Source organism: Galeopterus variegatus, unplaced genomic scaffold (assembly GCF_000696425.1).
Source record: "Galeopterus variegatus unplaced genomic scaffold, G_variegatus-3.0.2 Scaffold1120, whole genome shotgun sequence".
NCBI lineage: Eukaryota > Metazoa > Chordata > Mammalia > Dermoptera > Cynocephalidae > Galeopterus > Galeopterus variegatus.
In genome coordinates this window covers 194,537-211,258 of record NW_007727231.1, presented here as the reverse complement: position 1 = coordinate 211,258, position 16,722 = coordinate 194,537, and the positions used below count along the sequence as shown (strand labels likewise).

The window sequence follows — 16,722 nt, the reverse complement described above, 5'->3', positions numbered from 1 at the left end:
CGGACGGGAGCGCCGCCCGCCTTCCCAAGCGGCGCACCATCCAGTGCGCCACCGGGCCGGCCCTGCCTTTTTTTTTTAAAAGATGACTGGTAAGGGGATCTTAACCCTTGACTTGGTGTTGTCAGCACCATGCTCGCCCAGTGAGCGAACCAGCCATCCCTATGTGGGATCCGAACCCTCGGACGGGAGCGCCGCCGCGCTTCCCAAGCGGCGCACCATCCAGTGCGCCACCGGGCCGGCCCTGCCTTTTTTTTTTAAAAGATGACTGGTAAGGGGATCTTAACCCTTGGTGTTGCCAGCACCACACTCTCCCAAGTGAGCTAACCGGCCATCCCTATATAGGGATCTGAACCTGTGGCCTTGGTGTTATCAGCACCACACTCTCCCAAGTGAGCCACGGGCCAGCCCTGTAATCTGCCTACTTTACATATATAAGATATACACCAAAGTGTTGAGAGGATATCATTCGTTAATAGAATTTGGTGCTTTTCATCTTTTTTATACAGGCTGAGTGAGTATCCCTTATCCAAAATGCTTGAGACCAAGTGTTTTGCATTTTGAATTTGTTTGGATTCTGGAGTATTTGCATTTTACTTACCATGTAAGCATCCCAAATCCAAAAATCTGAAATCTGAAATGCTCTAATGAGCATTTCCTTTGAGTATCACATTGGCACTGAAGAAGTTTTAGATTTTGGAGGATTTTGGATTTTGGATTTTCAGCTTTGGGATGCTCAACCATATTATCCTCTATAATCAGCATATGTTACTTACACAATAAAAGGAAACAAGCACTAAATAGATGATACCAGAGTTAAGAAAGCAGTGTGTGTTATATCATTAAATTGAAAACCTAATCTATCCTTATCTTCTTAAAGGTAATTAGAACTAGTTGGCATATAGCTTCTTTGTTACATGCTGTGAATACATTAGGATAGAATTTAAACTAATGCTTTTCTCACAGCCATTCCACCTTAGATAATCTGGGACAATAATTTCTCATTATTCAGACACTTGTCTGAAATATGAAATAAATGAACTAATGAGTATATTTATACATTTAAAGAAACATAAATTTATTATTTTCAAACTATATTTTATAACCAATATATAAATGGTCATTGATATGCAAAATAAAGTCAGTTGATAAAAACAATGACAATTCACAACAGGCCTACACCATATATTTTCATACAGCTGCAGAAATCTTTAAACACAAAATCTAATTACTAGAGCCAGAAGTTGAAGGCATATTGAAGGAATCCTTAATATTATGAGGCCTAGTTTTCAAAAAGCTACCAATTCTAGAACAGATTCTACTCTGGAACTGTTTCTTGACTATTTCTTGTTGCATCTCTTTTAGTGTGAAATGGAACCTTTGAAACTCAGGTGTGGCATCAACAAAGTCAAGAAGGTAATCCAAACTCTCTCTTACAGCAGATAACTTAAATTCAGGAGTCTGCTTCTCAGCTCCTCCTCCTTTCTGAGCAACTTCCTTTGTAATCCAACCTTTTGTTTTGGGGGGACAACCCTTTTCTTCATCATCTCCATTTAACCATACCCTATCATCATCCAGCTTGGTTTCCAACTCTCCACATTTTTCAAGAATTTCTCTATAATCCCCATCTTCTAAGCTTTGAAAATCATATTCAGGTTCCTTTTTGTAAAGAAGATTTTCCCATGCATTTGCTATTGTTATTTGTTTTACTTCATCCCAACTTTTTGCCCAATTAAAAATTGCACTTTTTATATTGTAGATTTTAATCTTGGAAACTCCTTTTTCTCCTTTACCTTGCTCTTCATCACTTTCTTCAAAAATTACAAGACTCTCTTCAAGTTGCTTCCATCTATAAAGTCGTTTGCAGCTCAACATCACACCTTGATTCATTGGTTGAATCAAGTTTGAAGTATTATGGGGAAAGAATATGCATTTTATTCGACCATCCTCACTGGTCAGTGATTCAGCAGAAGGGTGAGCTGGGGAATTGTCCAGAAGTAACAATGCCCTGACATCTTCTTCATGGAATCTTAGAACATTAAGTTGAAAATGCCTGACCTCAGGAACAAAGTTTTGAAAGAACCATTCTGAAAACAATTCTCTGGTGAACCAAACATCTTTACTAGGTTTATATATCACAGGTAATGTACTTGTGTCCTCTTTCACACTTTTGGGCAGCTTTGATTTTCCGATAATGATTGACTTTAACTTATGAGTTCCATCTGCATTTGCACATAAAAGGGCAGACAACCGTTCTTTGTTTATTTTCCTCCCTGGTAGGCAGATATCTTTTCTACTTGCCTGACTGTTTTCTGGCATTGATTTCCAAAATAGGTCAGTCTCATCTCCACTGTACAGCTGAGCTAGATGCAGTTTCTCCTCTTTGATTATCATGGACAGTTTTTGTCGAAAAGGCTCAACATTTTCTGAAGCTGAACTTAGGATTTGTTCTCCACACACTTTTCTGTTCCCAATTGCATGCCTATTGCGAAATCTAAAAAGCCAACCAGTGCTAGCTTTAAAGTCTGTTCGCCCAAAACACTGTGCGAATTTCTCTGCAGCAGCCTGAAGCTCCACACCTCTAACAGGGACACCAGCTGAGCGTTTCTGTTGGTACCACATGTAGACCGCATCATCTACATCACCATATTTGGCTCCCGTCGTCCTCTTTCTCTTCTCAGCCCCTACTAATGGCATATCTTGCTTTAGTACAAAGTCTAAAATCAATTTCTTATTCTTTTTAATGTCATAAAATGTTGACTTACTGATCCCAAATTCATCCATTACACTTTTAAGAGATCGTCCAGCTTCTATCCTACTTAGAACCTTCATTTTCTCCTCCAAATTCAGTGTTGTGTACTTTCCTCTCTTATTCATACTGAATTCGACTTCAAAAAAACCAACACGAGAAAAGAAAGGGAAAAGCCTTACTGAATTGGAAAAAAATTAAAAAACAAAACTAGCTCAAAGCCGCAGAAAGCACAGACATTAGTGTGGGAGGGTAATGGGCTAAAAGGGATAAGAGATCATGACTGAAGCGCTAATCTAGAGGTAAAGGTCTTAAGTATTCAGAAAGCTGCCACTACCAAAGTCCCGTCTGGACTTTGTTGCTCCTGCAAGACATGGGTGATCAGTTTTTAGAACCCTCCTGCTCCTTTTCCTCTTCCTGTCAGGAATAACCTGCATACTTTCCCTAACTCAAAACAGGAAAAGGGACAAAATGAAGAGGGGAGGCACTGAGCGAGACGTGCCCACAAGAACAGACCCAGGTGGGATAGTCAATAAAAAGTAATGCTTGAGAAGAGGTGCGAAAGATTCAAATGACAGAGTAATTTTTTGTTGCAGAGATGCGGCTTCTCCACTATACTACATTACACTACAGAGTACTTCTACACTAGAGTGCGGCTTCTCCCTTTCCAAAACAACCTGTTTTTACCTCACTGCCAGAAAAGAAAATGGTGCTTATATTGCTCTGCACATAGTGTTCACTGGGCAACAATTCATATACCTGGATAAAGACTCCAAGGTATAAGGACTCTGACATTGGGATGTCTGGAGAGCTGGAATTTGGGACAGTTGTATAGAATCTTGAAGTGAAGAAGGAAGTTAGTAGGTTCTGTTGTACATATGAATAAAATCCAACTTTTACTGCATTCAGTGTAGCATTCTCAGAGACTGAGCTTTAACCTGACTGTCTCATGTTTGCAAAGGTAATCCGTAAGTATGTTAATAATTTATTTATTAGTGGCACTTTCAGATCTTCTTCCTTGGGTACATCTGATGTATTTTCAAGTGTTATTTTTCACTGAAACTGTACCATATTTGGGATATTATCAAGTTTCAGAATCATGGCAATTCTTAGAGATGAGCCCAAAATTTTAGAAATATTTTTACCATAGTTAAAAATTTAAAAGACCTCTCCTTTGTTTTCCTAAGTTTACATCAGTGTGTTAAGTAACATACTTTTCATATTTGAGACTTTATTTGATTTCTCTTCAGTGCAGATTTTACTTAATTTGAACCAAGACTCAACTTTTCCACTGCTTGAAGAAATTTAAACGGTTTCTCTACTGGCGTTTCTGATCAATTGTTTCTCATAAATTTCTTCTGTTGGAAAACTCTTCGATAGTTCTGTGCCCTCATATATTTCTTCCAGGTCTTTCTGGTGCTGCCCAAAGCCATTCCAGGTCCTTAGAAATGTTCTACTCTAGATTAATTTCATGGTTCTCATTCCAGATACACAACCTCATGGGAAGAAACAAAAACTGCCACTTTTATCCATTCCAGGTGCTAAGAAGAAAGAAAAGTATGTCAGAGAAGTGAGGAAAATGATGGGTATCTCAGATATTCTTTCTCTCCTTTAGGGCAGAGCATGACTGCCTCATTCATTCCCCAACTACAGAGAATTCTTTAAGTCTCTCATCTAGGAACCCAGAAGGTCAGATCGTTGGTTTTCCTTTACCATTTGTTGTGAGAAATGCCAACCTTGGGTTATGGAGCACTACGAGGATAGTGAAAGAATATAATATTGTACTGGCCAGCCACCAAAAAGAAAGAATATGGATAGTAATTAGGATGTGGAGCCATTGACAGACCAAGACTGAGTAACTTTCTGAAAGAGGGAGCTAAGGCAATTACTAAGTGGTAACTATTATAAATGGAAGAAGGAAAAAAATAAAGGGTATGTGTTAGCCAATAGCACCACCATTAACTCCAGCCAGTCACCCAGCAAAAACACTCAGTCCACTATGGAGGTTGTGTGGATGTCTCAGAACTAACTCGAAGTATTTGCTTTCATTGTTTCCCAGCTGTACATTCATCATTTATAAACAGTGCCCAAGCAAGGGGAGGTGATATCAAAAGGAAAGACTCAGGAAACTTTAGTGGGCTCCACAGGAAGGGTAAACAATTATGGCACCAAACCTCACTCAATGAAAATCATGACTGACCTTCATTTACTATTCACCATTTGTGCCTTGCTTCCTCTTCTTCTTTCCACAGAGTCTCTTTTCCCACTTTCTTCTCCCCTTAACCAACTCCCTACCTGTGCTATGAATCAGGCCTACCAATGACATCCAAGGGCACTGCTTGGCAGTGATGGCAGAACTTCACTTATTCAGCTTAATAAATTTTAATTATATGTTCAGCATTGGGCCAAGTAATGAGAATCTTTTTTTTTTTTTCCTTTTTGTCTTTTTTCGTGACCAGCAACGGATCGCAACCCTCAGTGTCGCGCCCGTACCAGACTGGGACCGGCAATGGGATCGCAACCCTCGGTGTTGCGCCCACACCTCGCTCAGCCAGTGAGCGGCCAGTCTGTACGTGGGATCCGAACCCTTGGCGGGAGCGCCGTCGCACTCCCAAGTGTATTTTATTTTATTTTATTTTATTTTTTTCCTTTTTTGTCTTTTTTCGTGACCAGCAATGGATCGCAACCCTCAGTGTCGCGCCCGTACCAGACTGGGACCGGCAATGGGATCGCAACCCTCGGTGTTGCGCCCACACCTCGCTCAGCCAGTGAGCGGCCAGTCTGTACGTGGGATCCGAACCCTTGGCGGGAGCGCCGTCGCACTCCCAAGTGGCGCACTGTAGCAGTGCGCCACCGGGCCGGCCCAAGTAATAAGAATCTTAATGCTAGGGGCATTACTGTCCACTTGTTCTGAGAGACTGGGAACAATAATTGCTTTTGGAGAAATTAAGTCCCAAAGCGACTGAGATTCTAAGGAAATGAACCTGCTTTGACACATTCAAGTGACTTAAGCAGATGCTCATTACTGTTCCTGTTTAATCTCTTTCTCTCATTTAAAAAGGATCAGGTCTATGCTTAAGAGGAGTATGATACCATTCTATCCAAAAGCAAAAATATCATAATGTCCTGGTTATGGCCTCTCATCTTCATTCTCACCTTAAACTTACCTCAGATGAACAGCCTTAGAAAGAAGCTCCACCAAAAACCCTCAAATGGTGCCTGCAGGATTTACTTTCTTTTTTTTTTTTTTTAAAAAAGATGACCGGTAAGGGGATCTCAACCCTTGGCTTGGTGTTGTCAGCACCACGCTCAGCTAGTGAGCAAACCGGCCATCCCTATATAGGATCCGAACCCGTGGCCTTGGTGTTATCAGCACCGCACTCTACCGAGTGAGCCACGGGCCGGCCTAGGGTTTACTTTCTTAAATGCAATCTTCTCATTCCCATTCAAAGAACTCCAGGATAAGGTCCACATAAACTTATTTTCTAACTTTTTAAACTCTTCCTCTAAATGTAGCCCAATTTAGTAAAAATGTACTACAGATCTTACACACTAATGTTTCCAGCTTTCAAGCCTTTGCTCTTACCCTTCCCTGTGCCTGGAATATGTCCCCACTTCCTGCTGTGGACAAAATTTCTCAAGGTCTTTAATAATCTTCCCCAACCCCAAATCAACTTTTATTTCCTTGCAGTTCTCACAGCATTCAGTTTACGTCCTATTTTTACTACCTTGTGTTACTGATATTCATGAAATTGCCTCAGTCCTTTTACTAGATTGCTATTCAACTCTGTAACACTGGCTACACATAGCCGAGTTAATAAATAATCCCTTGACACTGATAATCTGGAGATCAACAACAACCCGAAATGCTCAGATTCTCATAAATATGATCTCGTAAATATTTATGAAATGCCTGTCTTGCCCAAGTGCCTATGCTAGACACGCAGGAGACTAGAGTTCAAGATGAAAACAACGTTCCCATCTTCCAGGGAAGCATACAGTAGTGGAAAAAGCAGAAGACAGGACAACAGGAGACCGACACTGCAGTTTCTGCAGTTTCGCAGCTGCCACTGGTGAACTATGTGGCCCTGAGCAAGTCACTCCTTAGATCTCGATTTCTCTATCAAGGAGAAATACAAGAGGAGCCTACCTCATAGGGTGACACCTGCCTCACAGGAAAAAAACCTAATGCTTGCGAGGAAAGCACCATGCGACCCAGCAAACGGTACAAAACCCTCGGGTTGTTCCTGACCTAGCGAGTGGTCTGACCGGGACAAAACTGCCTCTTCCTCGAGGAGGCTGCGACAAGCCCAGCGACGACAGCTCGCGCATGGCCGGCTGGGATGTGCCAGGCCGACGGCTCAGCGCGCGCAGTGGGGAGGCGGCCCCTCGACACCCGGGCGGCGACCCTTACCGGGCGGGGCTCCCGGTTACCAGAGCCGCTGCCGGCCGCCCGAAAGCGACGCAGAAACGATGTGGACACACGACGCCTCCTACGGCGGGGACACGAGACGGCGATACCCACGCGATGAGACGCGAGAAGGGCCCTTCTAGGCTTCGGCGGCCTGGAGACTCGGTGGCATTAACTCTTTGTTGCCTCCAGGGCTGAACCGGGGCTGGCGGCCAGTCCCTGTAGGTGGGAAGACGGTGCTAGCGTTTGCTAACGCGGCCGGGCTGACGCTCCTCCGCGAGAGTACTGGTGTCGGCGGGGGGGCTGCGCGACACCCCCCGGAAGCGCGTCACTTCTGCTTCCGGTCGGTGAGCGGGCTCCTGGGCGTGGCCGGGGAGCCCGCGGGTCGGCGTACTGTCGAGCGGAGGCTGAGAAGAGGGGTCTCGTGGGCGCCGGTTGGTGCAGGGCTCTGCGCTCCGAACCTCTGGGGCTCCGCTCGCCGGCCCCGCCTCCGAGCGGCGCTGGGCCAACAGCTGCGCTCCTCAGAGTGGCGGCTCCCAGCTGAGCCCGAGAAAGCTGGAAGCGGCCTCCGCGGAATCCGAGCTGTCCGAGGTAACCGAGAAGCTGCTTCCCCTTTGGCTTCGGCTCCGGAGCCCGCTGAGCGGCAGCTGCTGCTGCGAGGTGGGCGTGGGAGGCAGCCTTTTCCGTCGGCGGCGGCTGCGGCGTTTCCAGGCCAGGCGGCCCGAGCCTGCGGCGGGGCCGGCGGGACTGGTTCGAGCGAGGCCGGCGTCAGACGCTCCGGAGCCCGCGGAGCGGCAGCTGCTGCTGCGAGGTGGGCGTGGGAGGCAGCCTTTTCCGTCGGCGGCGGCTGCGGCGTTTCCAGGCCAGGCGGCCCGAGCCTGCGGCGGGGCCGGCGGGACTGGTTCGAGCGAGGCCGGCGTCAGACGCCGGAGGCCGTTCTCTCTGCCCTTTGCGCGGGAACAGCCCAGGGCCGCGGCTGAGGCTCGCTGGGACACCCCTGGGCGCGCCTGTCGCAGACGCAGGCTGTGGCGAAGCCGCGCGGGGGCGGGCGGCGGCGCCTAGCCAGCGCGCGGAGAAACTTTCCCGCTCCCGCTGGCGTTTTCGTGGCCGGCCGATGTTTCCGGGGGAAGAGGGTCAGTTCAGCTTCAGCAATAGCTCCTGCTTATGCAGAAATAGAGGAAGTGTCCCCGTGTTCTCGGAGCCGGGGCGGCCAGCATGGACCGGCCGTTTCGTTGAATACCCGTAGCATCCTGGGCAGAATTTCGGTGCCCCTTCTGCTGGTTCACTTCAGTCTCACTTAGAGGTCCAAATGACTCTTGAAGAACTATAACGTCAGCAAGTCACCCACTCCCATTCTCTCCTTTTTTACTACTTGATATTTTGTAAACAAAGGCCAGCTGTAATTTTTTCCAAGGCCAAGCAAACAAAAATTTAATTTGTATAAATCATCGGCATAGTGTCTGTTATATATCTTACAAAGAAAATGACGAGCTTATAGTTGCTTAGTTGGGAGATCCTTACTGAGAAGAGTAAGGCTACTTTTTCCTTACTTCTACCTAGGTCTCACTGTCTCAGCTCTCCTGGCAGTATTCCTGCAGTGGAAAGGGGACTATCAAATGTTCCGTGAAGCGAAGGCTTTACAAGAGGATGATGGGTCGTAGAAATTGTACCCCCTTGCTAAAGACAGACCGGGGTGATGTTAACATTTAAGAGAAACTCAAAATGTTCATCTAATCTTACTTCCTCCTACTCTTCCGTTATAGGGTAGATGGGATAGAGGTACACAAATTATCTATGGATAATGCTCCCTTCAGCCAGCAGGTGCCAATTTTCTCACACTCACGTTTCCTGAATTTTTTTTCAAGAAGGCAAAGTCACTAAATAGCATTTATCTTCTCTGAGCTGTGCTTCAATTGAATAACAGAGGAGAGAAACAAAGGGCCTGGCAGTTGATTTTAAAAGGAAGGCAGGGGCCACCCATGGCTCACTCGGGAGAGTGCGGTGCTGATAGCGCCGAGGCTGCGGGTTCAGATCCTATATAGGGATGGCCAGTGTGCTCACTGGCTGAGCGTGGTGCAGACGACACCTAGCCAAGGGTTGCGATCCCCTTACCGGTCAAAAAAAAAGGAAGTCAGGACGGGACCATTTCTGTTTATTTTTCTCTCATAATAAGTAGCAAGTAATAAGGTTTGTGTGACTTTCTTATTGACATGTTCCTTTTTTCTACCCTCAGTGCTCTTAGGAGGAAGATCCTTTTATTGATTTTGTACCAGACCAGACTGGACCTCACTTGTTAAAGGTGGCACCAGTCAGGTGTCAGACACAGGAGGAAAACTTCCTAGAGCAGAATGATGGTCGTAGATCTGAAGGTGGTTGAGTATTTGGACCCTCAGATCAAGGCTCTATGGGACACCAAGGGGCCTGTGAGAGAGAGCTCCAATCAGAGTGAAAAATCACAAATGGACAGTCTCAGTCCCAAGAGCCCTCACTGGCACTTCAGGAACTTCCACTATCGTGAAGTAGCTGGACCACGTGAGGCTGTCGGCCAGCTTCAGGAATTATGCCACCTGTGGCTGAGGCCAGATATCCACTCAAAAGAGCAGATATTGGAACTGCTGGTGCTAGAGCAATTCCTGACCATTATGCCCAGGGAGACACAGACCCAGATGCAGAAGCACCAACCACAGAGCATTGAGGAGGCTGTGGCCCTGGCAGAACACTTGCAGAGGGAATCTGGTCAAACGAGGAATGGGGTGAGAAGATTCCTGACATTCACAGTGAAATAGAATAAAGGTGGATACAGTGGGGGTGGAGGAAGTTAATCAAGAAATGAGATGAATTAGGTCACTATTCTGTTGTTCCTTTAGGACAATTAAGGTGAGACTTGAAACTACAGGCCTACACCTAAAAGCCCACAGGTTTCAGAGTTTGTGGCAGAGACTTCCCTTGCCTTAGAAAAATAGTTGCTTTTTGCCTTCTTTGGAGCCAGGGTGAATTGAGAGTAATGGGCCTAGTCTGGCTTTGCCAAGGAGACAGGACTTGAGCTCTTAGAAACAGAATTAAAAGGCAATAAAGAGGGAGGAGAGGGAAGATCTGGAAAAGGGAGAACATTAAGACCAAATGAGAGCAAGGACAGTAAGTAGGAGAAATCAAACAACTAGGGGAAGACTACAAAAGGAGAGAAAAAGTAGAAAGAAAAGGAAACAAAGCTTTAGGAAAGAAAAATCCCAACAGCGTAGCCAACAGAAGAAAGACAGGGATAGTGTCCTCCCCACCGTCAGCAAGAGCCTCCACTGCCCTTCCTTAGTGGTTGATCCTTGGCTCTGCTGGCGAATGGGGAGCCAGAGTATACCCTTTGGCACATGGCAACACACCTTCTGGCCTCAGGCCTATTGTGAAAAATACAGGGAAGGATATATGTTTGTTGTCAAAATCATTTGGATGTAGGTTGGAGCCACTCTTCCTCACCCCTTTTTTCTCTATTCTATCCCCATTCTCTGTGAAAATCTTTCCTGGCCATAGGGAAGATCTGGCTAACCACGTTTATTATACATTAAACAGTAGGTTATACATTAAACAGTTTACAGATTTACCAACTGTTTTCCCACTGCATAACAAGGGTTGTCTTTTTCCAGCCTCTAATAAAACCAATCTCTTATCCATCTACTACCCCTGAAGCCAGTGCTACATATTTTAGTTTGGTGTAGCAACACCCATTTCTAGACACCAGTTGTTTTGTTAGTCAGCTTTTGTTCCAGTAGCAACTCCCAAGTCATAGCAAGTAACAAAAGCCATCCATGTGATATGGTAGCTGGGGCAGTTAGTCATGGCCCCACTCCAGGCAGCATATTGACTGTGAGTCTGTATCACATCTTATTGTTGTAAGACTTTGACTGAAGGAGCAACCCCTATCTGAGAGGATATATGTTCTTCTTAAGGCAGAAGGCAGTAGTAACAAAGGCGCAAAGCCGAACCATGCAATTGCATTTAAAGCTTCTGTTGGGACATGGCATATACCATGTTTCTCGTATAACTTCGTATAATGTATGCTATACGAAGTTATTTCCCGCGCCTCGCTCAGCCAGTGAGCGGGAACTGGTCTGTATGTGGGATCCGAACCCTCAGACGGGAGTGCCGCCGTGCTTCCCAAGCGGCGCACTATCCAGTGCGCCACCGGTCCGGCCCTTGTTTCAGTTTCTTAATTTTAGAGAAAACTAGAAGACAGAAAACCACTACGGCAGGGATCTAAGTCAAAAGAAAAGGCCTAGCTGGCCTTTTAGCTCAGTTGATTAAAGCATGGTGCTGATAACACCAAGGTCCAGGGTTTAATCCTTGTACCAGCCAGCAAGAAAGGAAAAAAAACGCATGAGAAGGCAGCATGAGAATAGGCAGCCTGCCAACCCTGCTAGTGACCTGTGACCTGAGCTGGACTGTATGCAGAGGGGTGAAGACTGCTGTGTTAGAGAGTGGACAATAGCCATACCTTTTTTCCTTTTAATTTTCCCAGATTTATGGGTAGTACTTTGTTGAACCTCGGTGGCCTAATATCTCTTTAAGTCCTTTTGTCATTTCCTTTCATGTCTCACACATCCCACAATCTGGGCCATACAATTGCTCCACTGTCCCCACCCCACCCCGCAAAAAACCAAATGTATGTTCTGTGGTAACAAGGATGGGGATTATTTCTAGGTTGCAATCCATGAGCTGGGAAAGGAAGCAGTGCTCTTGGGAGAAACAGCAGAAGCTCCAGGCTTCAAGGTGAAGCCAGCAGAGTCCCAGACAGTGGTCATGTCCCTGGATGAAGAATTTTGGAATACATGCCAGGGTCTACAAAAACAGCTGAGCAGGAATACTCATAAAGAAACTGAGCCTGTATATGAGAGGGGTAAGGAGCTTCATGATAATTTTCTTCTGGGAGCAGTGATAGTTCAGCCAGAATGTCATGGGTATTTTCTGAGCACCCAGCTCTTGTGGATCTGTAAAAGCAGCTGTGATAGCAATTATGATGTCCCCCCAGGAACACTAGAGTGCACCAACTGTGGGTAAAGGTAGGGATTAGCCTAGGGTATAGAAATATCCCAACCACAGAACCCTGGTAATAACACCATCAATTCTGTTCCTTTTAAAAGTGGAGAGGAGGGAAAGAAACGGAGCAGAAAGGATTGGGGCCACGTCATTCTTATAAAATACGGAAAGAATTGGGATCAGAAATGGGCTGTTAGTGGCAGAATGTGAAGACAGTTGTGTACCAGGAAAAAAATAAAGACAAAAAACTTCATCTCCTACTGTACACTGGAGTCCCTGAGTACCTCATTTTCAAATACCTTTATTTTTTGCCAAACGCAGAACAATTTAAGTCATGAAAGGAAAAAAGGGATTTTCTTTTATTAATTTTTCTCATGAAAACTGAGGAAACAGTGAACTGGAGAACTGGTTCTCGGGGCTGATAGATAATTGGTTTTATTTCTCAGACAGCTACTTCTGGCATCACACACAACACTTGTAAAGGTATCCAATCTCTATTGAAAGAATTGGGATCTGTATTTTAGAAATGAGCTCAAGATTTTCATAGACATGAGAAATTTCCTCTGACTCTTTTCCACCCACAGCTGTGCCTGCTCAACAGATTCTAGCCTTTCCTGAGCAGACAAACACTAAAGACTGGACAGTGACCCCTGAGCTCGTCCTGCCTGAGTCCCAGGTGAGCTGTGCTTTCTAGCTGCCCAGGGCTGCCTTTCCCTGCTGCCCATGATTCATACTGCCCAGGAGGTGCTCAGAGGCATTTTAGCCCCAGTTGTTCTCTCCTGGGGAACTGAGCAGCTCCCAGCTGTTTGCTGGTGTCTTGTCTCCCTCTGCCTTCTCACTTTTTAGTATATGAGGATACTTCAAAAAGTTCATGGTCAGATTTGTATTGTCTTGTGTTTTTGTTTGTTTGTTTGGCAGCTGGCTGGTACAGGGATCTAACCCTGGACTTTGGTGTTATCAGCACCATGCTCTAACCAACTGAGCTAACCGGCCAGCCCTGTCTTTTAATTCTGTTGTTCCACAGACTTTTTGAAGTATCCTTGTAATCATGTACTGCTAATTTCTTTTTTTCCTGGCCTGCTGTGTAGCTCATAGCCAGGTTGTCAGGCTGATTCTGAAGTGGCAGGTACTAAGCTGAAGTCCATTCTCTTCTCTAGAGCTTGTTGACATTTGAAGAGGTGGCCATGTATTTTTCCCAGGAAGAATGGGAGTTACTGGATCCCACTCAGAAGGCCCTCTACAATGATGTAATGCAGGAAAACTATAAGACTGTCATCTCTCTAGGTAAAGATTCTCACTTCTCTTTGTGTAGAAGTTGACTAATCTGTCCTGTTCTCAGCTTACTGAGAAAAAAGCCTTGTGAGAGAACCTCTGTTCCAGTAGCTGGTTGGTTCTTGGGTAGGTAGGGGTGTGGGAGGGTGAGCTGTATCCAGGTCACTTGGGGAGCTTTTTCCAAATTCACATGCTCATTCCTTGTCCTAAAATTCTTTATCCCTTCCTCTCACTCCTCTCCAAATTTGCTCTTCTTATGTCTTGCCTGTCTTGGTAAAGGGCACCACCATTTACCCAATGTCTCAGGTCAAAAAACTTGTCCTTTACTCTGGTCTTGCTGTTATCCACCATGACCAATTCATCACTAGTCCTCTTAGTTCTATCTTCAGAATACAGCTTGGGACCAACCATGTCTGTTAGCATCCTGGTCTAAGCCAGTGTCATCTCGAACCAGGTCTACTTGAAGAGCTTTCTAACAAGCACCCCCGACTCCACTCTTGCCCTACCACAGTCTGTTTTCCACACAGCAGCCAGAGAGATCTTTTTTAAAAAAAACTTATTTATTATGAATATTCATGAGATACAAAGCAGATTGTCCCCCCTCCTGCCCATGATGTGAGGGCCAGATTCATACTAGGGGCATACCCATTACCAGAAATTACTTTTGTACCCTTTGTCCCCTCCCAAGTATCCCCCAACCTCCCTCCCCCTCTCCCTCTCCCCTCCACTCCAATTTGTAGCCCTAGGAATGTTCCCTCCCTCTGTTGGATCACGGCACTACTATGGTCTTTCTTTCCTGCCTTACTTTCTCTCTTAGCTTGCACATATGAGTGAGCACATGCAGTATTTATCCCTCTGCTTTGCTTGTTTCATTCAACCTAAGTTTCTCCAGATTCATCCATGTTGTTGCAAATGGGAGTATTTCATTATTTTTTATGGCAGAGTGGTAGTCCATAGTGTATATATACCACAGTTTCCTTATCCAATCATCTATTGATGGACATTTAGGTTGGTTCCATATCGCCTATTGTAAACAGAGCTGCAATAAACATGGGAGTGCAGGTATCTCTTTCACATGATGATTTCCATTCCTCTGGATATATACCCAGAAGAGGGATTGCTGGATCATATGGAAGATCTATCTGTAGTTGTTTGAGAAAACTCCAGATTGTTTTCCCAAGTGGTTGTACTAATTTACAGTCCAATCAACAGTGCAGTAGTGTTCCCTTCTCTCCACAACCTTGCCAGCATTTGTTATTCACCGTCTTTTTGATTATAGCCAGTCTAACTGGAGTGAGGTGGTATCTCAATGTAGTTTTAATTTACATTTCCCTGATGACAAGTGAAGTTGAGCACTTTTTCATGTATCTGTTGGCCATTTGTATGTCTTCCTTTGAGAAATATCTTTTCAGCTCTTTTGCCCATTTTTTAATTGGGTCATTTTTTTTTTTTTTACTATATTGCTTGAGTTTTATGTATATTCTGGATATTAGTCCCTTGTCGGATGCATAGTTGGCAAAAATTTTCTCCTACTCTGTAGGCTGTCTTTTCACTCTGTTGGTTGTTTCTTTTGCTGTGCAGAAACTTTTTAGTTGTTTATTTTTTCTTTTGCTGCTTGAGCTTTTGGGCTCATGTTCAGAAAGCCTATGCCCTGACCTAACTGCTAAAGTGTTTCACGTATATTTTCCCTTAGTAATTTTACAGTTTCAGGTCTTATACCTAGGTCTTTAGTCCATTTTGATTTGATTTTAGTGTATGGTGAGAGGTGCATATCTAGTTTCATTCTTCTGCATATGGATATCCAGTTTTCCCAGCACCACTTGTTGAAAAGGCAGTCTTTTCCCCAATGTAGATTTTTGTTGCCTTTGTGTAATATCAGATGGCTATAAGCTTGAGGAGTGATTTCTGGGTTCTTAATTTTACTCCACTGGTCTGAATGTCTATTTTTATACCAGTACCATGCTGTTTTGGTTACAACAGCTTTGTAGTATAATTTGAAGTCAGGCAGAGTTATGCCTCTGGCTTTGTTTTGTTTTCTCAGGATTGCTTTCACTATTCGGGGTCTTTTGTTTTTCCATATGAAAGGTAAGATTGTTTTTTCCATTTCTGTGAAGAATGTCATTGGTATTTTGATGGGGATTGCATAGAATCTGTAGATCGCTTTGGGTAGTATAGACATTTTCACAATGTTAATTCTTTCAATCCAAGAGCGTGGAATATCTTTCCATCTTTTTGTGTCTTCTTTAATTTCTTTCAGAAGTGGTTTGTAATTCTCATTGTAGAGGTCTTTCACCTCCTTGGTTAAATTGATCCCTAGGTATTGTATTTTTTTGGTGACAATTGTAAATGGGCTTACTTTCTTTATTTCTCTTTCTGTTAATTCATTATTTGAGTATATAAATGCTACTGTTTGGGGGGCATTTATTTTATATCCTGCAACGTTACTGAAATTATTAACCAGCTCTATGAGTTTTTTGATAGAGTCTTTAGGTTTTCCTATTTATAGTATCATGTCATCTGCAAAGAAGAAAAGTTTGACATCATCTTTTCCAATCTGGATTCCCTTTATTTCTTTCTCTTGCCTGATTGCTCTAGCTAGTACCTCCAGTGTTATGTTGAATAAAAGTGGTGAGAGTGGACATCCTTGTCTTGTTCCTGTCCTTAAGAGGAAGGCCTTCAATTTTTCCCCATTCAGAATAATACTGGCAGTGGGCTTGTCATAAATGGCTTATATTGTGTTAAGATATTTTCCTTCTATGCCTAATTTGTTGAGAGTCTTTATCATGAAGTAATGTTGAATTTTGTCAAATGAAATGCTTTTTCAGTCTTTGTCCTTGAGCTTGTTGATGTATGTATCACATTTACTGACTTTTGTTTGTTGAACCAACCTTGCATCCCTAGGATGAATCCCACTTGATTGTAGTGAATAATTTTTTTAATATGTTGCTGTATTCTAATTGCTAATATTTTGTTGAGGATTTTAGCATCTAGGTTCATCAAGGATATTGGCCTACAATTTTCTTTTTTTGTTGTGTCTTTTTTTTTTAATTTTATTTTGTCGATATACAATGAGGTTGATTATTATGGCCCATTACCGAAACCCCCCTCCTTCCTCCCTCTCCCCCCTCCCACCCAACAGTGTCCTTTCTGTTTGCTTGTTGTATCAACTTCAAGGAGTTGTAGTTGTTAAGTCTCCCCCCCCACCCCCCGATTTTGTGTGTGTGTGTGAATTTATTTATTTATTTTTAGCTCCCACCAATAAGTGAGA

At 44.1% G+C, this 16,722-nt stretch overlaps 2 protein-coding genes across 5 annotated transcripts in view; one reads left to right on the top strand and one right to left on the bottom strand.

Moving 5' to 3' along the window:
• Positions 1 to 1,054: 1,054 nt before the first annotated feature.
• On the bottom strand, positions 1,055 to 7,346 carry TIGD7 (tigger transposable element derived 7). Of its 4 annotated transcripts, XM_008574953.1 has the most exons (3): positions 7,161 to 7,345; positions 3,506 to 4,287; positions 1,055 to 2,684 (listed from the first exon to the last, which is right to left on the bottom strand). In XM_008574953.1, exon 3 carries the CDS (start codon positions 2,617 to 2,619, stop codon positions 1,222 to 1,224), a length of 1,398 nt encoding a protein of 465 aa, XP_008573175.1. In that variant the 5' UTR covers positions 2,620 to 2,684; positions 3,506 to 4,287; positions 7,161 to 7,345; the 3' UTR covers positions 1,055 to 1,221. The 4 variants fall into 4 exon arrangements, with proteins under 4 accessions (XP_008573175.1, XP_008573172.1, XP_008573173.1 ...); XM_008574950.1 differs by having other exon boundaries at positions 1,055 to 4,287; positions 7,161 to 7,346; XM_008574951.1 differs by lacking the exon at positions 7,161 to 7,345 and adding an exon at positions 6,999 to 7,034 and having other exon boundaries at positions 1,055 to 4,287.
• Positions 7,347 to 7,643: 297 nt separating this feature from the next.
• The window catches only part of ZNF75A (zinc finger protein 75a), a 17,183-nt gene continuing 8,104 nt past the window's right edge, over positions 7,644 to 16,722 (top strand). The window contains exons 1-5 of the mRNA XM_008574949.1: positions 7,644 to 7,748; positions 9,391 to 9,910; positions 11,847 to 12,042; positions 12,767 to 12,858; positions 13,340 to 13,466. Of these exons, the coding sequence (XP_008573171.1) occupies positions 9,506 to 9,910; positions 11,847 to 12,042; positions 12,767 to 12,858; positions 13,340 to 13,466 (820 nt within the window). The 5' untranslated portion in view covers positions 7,644 to 7,748; positions 9,391 to 9,505. The remainder of the gene's footprint in view (positions 7,749 to 9,390; positions 9,911 to 11,846; positions 12,043 to 12,766; positions 12,859 to 13,339; positions 13,467 to 16,722) is intronic.